At 40.3% G+C, this 7,835-nt stretch overlaps 1 protein-coding gene across 1 annotated transcript in view; it reads right to left on the reverse strand.

The window, feature by feature from the left end:
- Positions 1-2,651: 2,651 nt before the first annotated feature.
- slc39a4 (solute carrier family 39 member 4) overlaps positions 2,652-7,835 on the reverse strand; it is a 15,734-nt gene continuing 10,550 nt past the window's right edge. Inside the window, exons 7-12 of the mRNA XM_062530037.1 lie at positions 7,788-7,835; positions 6,147-6,242; positions 5,971-6,025; positions 5,472-5,624; positions 4,722-4,909; positions 2,652-4,169 (exon numbers count right to left, since the gene is read on the reverse strand). The exon at positions 7,788-7,835 is cut by the window's right edge and continues 129 nt beyond it. Of these exons, the coding sequence (XP_062386021.1) occupies positions 4,038-4,169; positions 4,722-4,909; positions 5,472-5,624; positions 5,971-6,025; positions 6,147-6,242; positions 7,788-7,835 (672 nt within the window). The 3' untranslated portion in view covers positions 2,652-4,037. The remainder of the gene's footprint in view (positions 4,170-4,721; positions 4,910-5,471; positions 5,625-5,970; positions 6,026-6,146; positions 6,243-7,787) is intronic.

A 7,835-nucleotide genomic window follows, 5' to 3' on the forward strand; every position in this document is an offset into this window, starting at 1 on the left:
TGCTGAGCAGTTCTGTACAACCGCACAAGGAAGCATGGGCATTCCCAGGCTATATTAATACATGAATTATCATCACATTTTTTATGAGGATAATATAATGATAACCACCACAAGGTCAGACTTCAAGACTCCAAATTTTACTGTAAAATCAATCAGAGTTGACAGATAGGTCACAGCCTTTTTTTTCTTTATCACAACACGTTTACAGGCAGGCATGTACTGTAGGCCTACGCTGATGTCGCTGTAGACGTGATAGAGCCCGCATCAAACTATGGCTGTGGGGGGAAACAGTTATTTTTACATACAAAATTATTTGCAAGGTTTTGCTGACAATATTGAAATGTAGCCTAATTCAAATTGTAATTTTGAAAAAATTACTCAAATAATTTCAGATAAGTTAGCCTCCCAGGCTTTACAGTACTCAAATAATTTGAGTTCAGTTAACTTCCCGGGTTTTACAGGGGAAAAACATACCTTTGCCATACATACGACTACTGTATAACAAAGTTGTTATTACTAACCCCTAACCCTAAAGAAGTGAGAGAGCAGTTATGTTTGGATTGAATGAATAACTATAGTAATATGTCCATTAAATATAATTTGTTAAATAAAGTTAAATAGCACTATACACCACCATCTACAGATCTACATTTTCACCGTAACATTTAAATATGATAACTTGTGCAGCATTGCATGTCTCTCCCTACAAGCTTTTAACTTCGTCTTGACAACCACCCTGATATCTTACCTATTTGTGTCTTCTAACAAAACAAAAAAAAAAGGGTGACACTGACAGCTTGAACCAAAACATGTCTGCAAAAGTCTTAACGGAAGCCCTTTTCAGAATTGGCCCCCTGACACAACAGTGGCCCTTGTGGTGTGATACTCTTGTGGTATTTATTGATCATTATTTTTTTAATGATCATGCTTGCACACAAGTTGGATTATATTGCACATTTGCCCAAAATTACAGTATAGGTAACATGGAAGAAAAAGGAAGCACTTTGGGGGGAAAATCCGCTTTTTACATTTTTAAGAATATAGTGTTAAAATGGACAAAATAACATTTTCTAAGCTGACAACCTGTCTAGAACTCATGTTGAGGGGTTAAATATCAATATTGGATAGGTTGTAGGCCTATGCTTGTACCAAAAAATGTCCGACAAAGTTTTAATATCAGTTTTGGCCCCCTGACTACTGGGGGGGGTGGAGTTTTAAGTGCGTGTTTGTTTACGTTTTTAGGTCTATGCGCGCAGCACAGGTCCGAGTGAAGGAGTTGGACATATAGAGTTAGGCCTGTTAATGGATGCGCTGTTAAAAGCGTGAGTTGTGGATAAAACAGCAACTCGGTTGTGATATAAGCTACTTGGTTGATAAATAAAGCACGGGAAGTTTCCCTCAAGTGTGACAAAGTGTCTGGAGTAGGCTATCAATATTGATCCTGGCTGTAGCCTAACTTTAGATGAAGCATAGGCTATCATGAGTTTCACAATAAGCTATTAACGGTGGTAAACATTTAAATGTTTCTGCTAATCGTGACTGCCAAAAGACGGGGATCAACACTATGATCAACATCGGGGGTTGACATTGATTCAGTGAAGTTAGCTTTATTTACAGCTGAACTACTGTATCAGGGCTGCCAGTCTCGCTTTGGGCGAGACACGCCATACTTGACGTTTCTCACGCATATTTTCCCCCTTTTATTATTTTCAGGATAATAAACTTTGGTCCTTGTCTTGCATTGCCGTAGTTTGAGCAACTCTGATTGACTGACCGAAATAAGCAATCCATCAGTCCTTTGTTCATGCACTGTAATTACAAGTAGTTCTTGTATAATGCAGTTCAACTGCATCTTTTTTATTTTTATTTTTCAGCTTCAGCTTTACATGTCAGGGGAAGTTGTACAAATGCATTACTGCCCTTTTGAGTGTGTGACTGATTATGTAGTCTGTTGAAATGGTGCACGCCTGTATTGCTGGGACCATTCTAAAAATATATGCAACTCAGATTGCTTGTTAGATCATGTGTACTGTTAAAAGCCACACTACTGAGTTCAGATGCCCAAATAGTCCTATTTATTTTCATTCATGTAGAGTTATTGTCCTGTAATACTGGTGTGTCTGTTTGGTATCTTAGTTTAACATCTTATGTATGTATGCTCATGGCTACTCTGACCTGTCAAGGTGTGAACTGTGCAGTCTACATATTAACCAAAAGCTGCTTTAAGTGGGGAAAAGACTGTAAAGCTGCTGGAAAAATTAGAGTACATTGTGTGACTTAGTCAGCTGACCCATTGAAGTCTATGTTTGCTTAAAGGCAAATATAGTTATGCTCTGCATAGTGGTCTTGCTAAATGGCTCCTTGTTCTTGGGACACAGAGTAAAAGCCCACGTCCAAAGGCATAATACCACTTGCTTCTGATGAAGTCATAGATTAGTCCTAAATGTGCTTGTTAGTGGCTATATTGTGCATTAAAATGCATTATTCATAGGTGCATCCTGAGCGGGATCATCTCCATAATAAGAAGTCTATTTCTGGAGAGATTTTTCACACATGAGTGATGCAAAACACACACAGCACAAACACACACACACACTTAAGCATTTTTATTTTGTACATATACAAACTCATTATATTTCATCACTAAATGTACAAAAAGAATGGTAATTGCACAGATGGCTTGATCTGGTTATGTGTTGTGAAAATAGGATATCTGAGCCACACACAGCTTCTCAGGAGATGAATAACTCTGTTAACTTGAATAGAGTGCATTTTGTTCTCACTCTGTTGCTGTTCATCTGCGCAAACTCTGTAGTGCTGGGAAATATGCAGTCGACTTCTTGTGAGACCTGCTTATGTCCACGTGAAAGCTTTACCATAGAGGTATTGGGGGCTACATGAAGTTCATAGTTCACTGCTACATGGACCAATATACTGGTTGTGTAAAGTCAAACGTAATAGTAAAGCTTTCATTCATTTTGACACACATTTACTCAAGATAAGAATCCTACACTCCTAAACTACTGTTTAACTGAAGGCTTGCTTAAAGCATTGCTTAATTCTGGGTTTTCCACTCTTCTAACAGTTTGAGTTTCAGCACCTTTCCCAACGCTGAACTGACACATCCAGTGTATCAAAACCAGAGGTGGAAAAGTCCAGCTTCAGAAAGTAAAAAATTCTACCACATATCTGTGCCAACCACTCTCTTAAACCAGCTAATTCTAATTAGCACAACTCTTCAGTGAGGTAGAGCAGCTAATTGATGAGATCACCTGTGTTAAGTACACAGGTACAACCAATACATGATTGGACTTCTACTTTCTGAAGCATTTCTTGTAATGTTGTTTGGCAGTTCCATGGTTCCTGAGTTCCTGTGTCTGAATGATTCTGTTTGGTTGCAAGTAACATTTGTCAATTAAAGAGGACATAGAATGGATGAATTGAGTATTGCACTGTGTTCTCTGATTTTAAAATAGTATATATTCAACTTTGATTTAAAAAATAAACTCAATTGCAATTTTACAAGACTAATTAAAACCATATACTGTATTTAGGCTGGGTATTGAAATGGTCTGTTTGACTAAATGGCGCCCTCTTTGGCAACCCCAATTGAACTTCAATGGCTTTGCGAGGTCTGACACCACAAGCAAGCAGTTTTGCTGAATCGCCCATTTTTAGTGTCTATTTCTAATTTCAAGATTTTCATACATGTATGAAGGAGGGCACAAGCATCCCTCATGTTCATGTTAGCTCTTGTTTATGCACAACCTCTCATAATTCATGAAAACCAAGAAAAAATGATTTCCATTCTATGTCACCTTTAAACAATCTGCAGGCAGAACCAATTCATGATTGGACTTTTACTTTCTGAAGCTGGAGTTTTCCACCTCCGATCAAAACTCCCCTATGTATCGAACATAAAAAGGATCTCCATTTAAATTCATCATTTCAGTTGAGAAAATATATTAATTCTTAAAACAACCACAAATAGCATACAGACAAACAAACAACATGACAAAAAAAAAAACATCCAGTCTCTAGAAGACTCCAATCTGGTCCTCATAAAGGGAGAGGAGCAAAAGGACGCCCCACCCGGTCAAAAGGCCTAAATTCTGTAACACAAACACCAACCAGGGCCTTGGGCTGTTCACGTGCACCATTGAAGGAAGCTGAAAGAAAAAATATAGTCATCAAACACTGTTGGCTTCTGGGGAAGCAGTCATACAGATTCAGTGAATATACATTTTCACAAGAGATATGTTTTTTTTTTTACACCATACATAATGCAATGAATAACACACTAACTGACACATGTCACCTGATGTATGTCGGTCGCAGCACAATGAAACAAATCTATAAAAATCCAGGTTTGATCATTTCAACTCCTGTTCATTTGTGTTATACAAATATATTCAGTTTTTAATTAAGTAACTTTCTGCTAATCACACACATAGCTGGGTGTCACTAACACTTTCAGAGCCTGGGGGCAGGGACCCATTTTTATTAGATGTATTAGCCTTGGATGATAGAAAATATTTTGGAGGGTGGGCTGGGGCTCCACAATGAGTCCAATTCACAACTTTCCTGAACTTTGACCTTTCCCATGAATCACTATGGCAACGTAGAATGCACAGAACGTAGAATCTCAGGCCTTACTCTATCCCTTCCTGAACCACATATTTCACCTGTACTGATATGGACCTTTACACCATGACACGTACCATGTCTGCTAGGCCCACGTAAAGGAACAAGCCAGCTGTTACGGCCGCTATCCACTCTTTTGTTGCCGCGTCTGTGGCGACGGACAGCGAGATGTAGAGTCCGATGAAGGAGGTCATGGCACTGGCCATGTTGAGCAGCAAGGCCTTCTTCACAGACATGCCGCAGTGCAGGAGAATGGCAAAGTCACCTGTGGTGCAAACCAACGAGGGCAGCAGTAAAATAAGATGACACTGATAAGGCTTTGTAAGGGCTGGGAACTGCTGTGTGGCAGATTTTATGATGATCTGATAGCAAAGTGACCCGCAATGTACCACAGTCAAGGAGCAGCCACAGGGAGAAAGAACATTTTGTAAAGTTATTTTACAGGTTCTGTGCCCATTGTTGATGTCTATCTCAGTCGGCTGATAACAAAGTCACCTTCAGTATACAGGCAGGAGAGTAGAGGCTCCCAATGAATAGTAAAAATAGGATGTCCCTGATGGAATGAGGCTGATAGGCTATACGGTAGGCTGTGCGACCTTTCTGACAATTAAATGATTGGAGAGATACTTGCTACACACCAACAATGGAGTAAAAAAGGGGACATGAGTTTATGTATAGTTATTTGACCAACTGTGTGACAATGTCAAATATAGGATTCAGACATACTGTAAGAAGGCAGAGTTGCCTGTGCTGCTGAGCTGCAGATACAGTTAATATGTAAGCAGCAGAGCTCAGCAGGAAGACGTCAGAGAGGGGGGGACACTTACCCAACTCGTGGGGCAGCTCGTGACAGAGGACAGCCAGAGACGTGGCCAGGCCTGACTTCCAGGACATGGAGAAGGCCGCGCCGATAGCCAGGCCGTCCGCAAAGTTGTGTATCCCGTCACCGATGGTGATCATGTAGGGAAGCATTTTCTCTTCTAGAGGTGCAAAAGACACAGAGAGAGCTCATGTCAAGAAATGACAGCAACGTGCAGGAAACTTGATGACCTTGACGTAAAATGACTGCAACAGTTAAATGGGTTTTTTAGTGCTCTCTCGTGATGACACTGTTGTAAGTGGGGTGACGATTTCACAGTGATGTGCTTGTTTGACGTTAAAGGTGGAGAAACTTCTTCCTGCTTCCCTTTAAAGGACTGTCATATCTATTGAGTCTCAAGGGCTAGTTCTTTATAACCAAGTGTGAGTGTACTGTATGATTAACCAGTCACTGAGAATAATTTATTGGTCCCCTCTGTTAAATTGTTAAGTGGCACATGCTCTTACTTTGGGTGCGAGGTTTCTCCTGAGGGAATGATTTCTCATTGTCCTCCGCCTCCACCTAAATAATGAAAAACAATCACAGTTGATTAGTTGACTTCACTTTATTTGTAGGAGAAGCACCCTAACCCAGGCACAGGGGTGTTGTTGTATTTGCCATAGCGGGTTGCGGAGGCTCGTACCAGGTCTGCCTGAGAGGTGGAGTGTTTGTGCTTCTTCTCCTGCTGGTACATCTGGATCACTCTTCCATGGTCACAGTGATGAGGCTCGGAGTCCTCCTGCACACGGGGAGGCCAAGACGGATGGATTTTTTATTTTATTTGATTTATTTGACCAACTCATATTTAAAATAAAAGAACATGATACAGATCATAGACCGCACCATCTCTTTCAACAAGAAAGTCAGGATTACACAAAAAAGCCCTGAGGCTTATTTCCATTGTGGTCCCACCACATGGAATGGACATTTTTGAAAAATAATTGTTTGTGCAGGCAAAAGGTTTATAGAGATTTGTAATTCTTTACTTTGGCAGTTTTGATAGATTATTCTGTGCTGGCCTGGGACATTCCGCAGTCGAGTGATAAGGTGGTCAGAGTGACCGCAACTGCTTCCCGTACCTCTTTCTAATCTGATCTCTTGAGTAACCCTGGTGCCTAGGCTCTGTCTTGCACCAACACACAACACTAAGTGACCGATGAGTGGTTTTTATTGCAGAATAGTGATAAAAGGGATAATCAACGATGCGCCGTGCGTTTCTAGGAAAATAATGCACGTTCCAAGTGGTAATAAGGAACCGACGCCGCAGGCGGAGGGGACTTTACACTTCGATAAGCGCATTATTTTCTTAGAAACGCACGGCGTGGAGTTGATTATCCCGCTTATACCACTGCTATATTGCCGCTGTCTTACATACAATGTTGCTGTTTCTACCATTACATTCACATTGGCGAATTAATATTCAAGTGTAATAAGCCCAAAAGAAGGGAACTACTTCATAGCCGTGCGGTATATTGAAAAATAATGCACGTTCCAAATAGCGCATCACAATAGGAAATTTGACCAAGCAGTGGTATAATCTGGGACTATCTCTGCCTGACAACTGGAACCCCACTTGCAAGTTAGTCATAAACATTTCCACTTTTGCTGAGTGGATTTGAGTTTATCAAAATTCAAAAAGGAGAGGATTAAAGTGCAAAATGACATTAATTGGTGGAGTTTTGAGCAAGATCGTTGTTTACGTTAGCAATGAATGGCCTATAGTAAAAGCACGTGAGGGCAAGCTAGCACGTCAAAACAAACACTATTTTATACCACTGACAATATACCAAAATATAACTACACTTTGGTAGTGAGGTGAGGGTCCCTACAGACAAACCGAAGTATTGTAAACTTCAAAAGAACACAAAGCATCAAATCAGTGGGCGAGTTCAAACTTGCAGTGCTGCGCAGACCTGGCGGAATCTTTCAATATAAACATGCCTCACATTCAACCAGATCTACACACCGCTTGAAGAAGTCGAACGTGGCCACTGATTTGATGCTACCGGAACACAAGGCCATAAAATTTGCTTCCGTCAATGCCAGGTGTTATCATAACCTGTTTGTACAAAGTTTACAACAACTAAGTTTTCAGTTAAGTTCTTTGCAGCCCTGAAGTGCACTGTCCTGAAAACAGACCATAATATGTTGTCACAGTGTCATAATAGGTCACATTACAGTTGCAAAATGATGGTGATACAGAATTATCATTCAAATTAATATTTTTATATACATATATGTATATGTGTATATATGTATATGTATAGTGCAAGTGGAGACTGACCCCATGGTGGTGCTGATGGTGATGGTGGGGCTTGTCTCTATGGGAGAC

The sequence above is a fragment of the Sardina pilchardus genome, chromosome 24 (assembly GCF_963854185.1).
Source record: "Sardina pilchardus chromosome 24, fSarPil1.1, whole genome shotgun sequence".
Lineage (NCBI taxonomy): Eukaryota > Metazoa > Chordata > Actinopteri > Clupeiformes > Clupeidae > Sardina > Sardina pilchardus.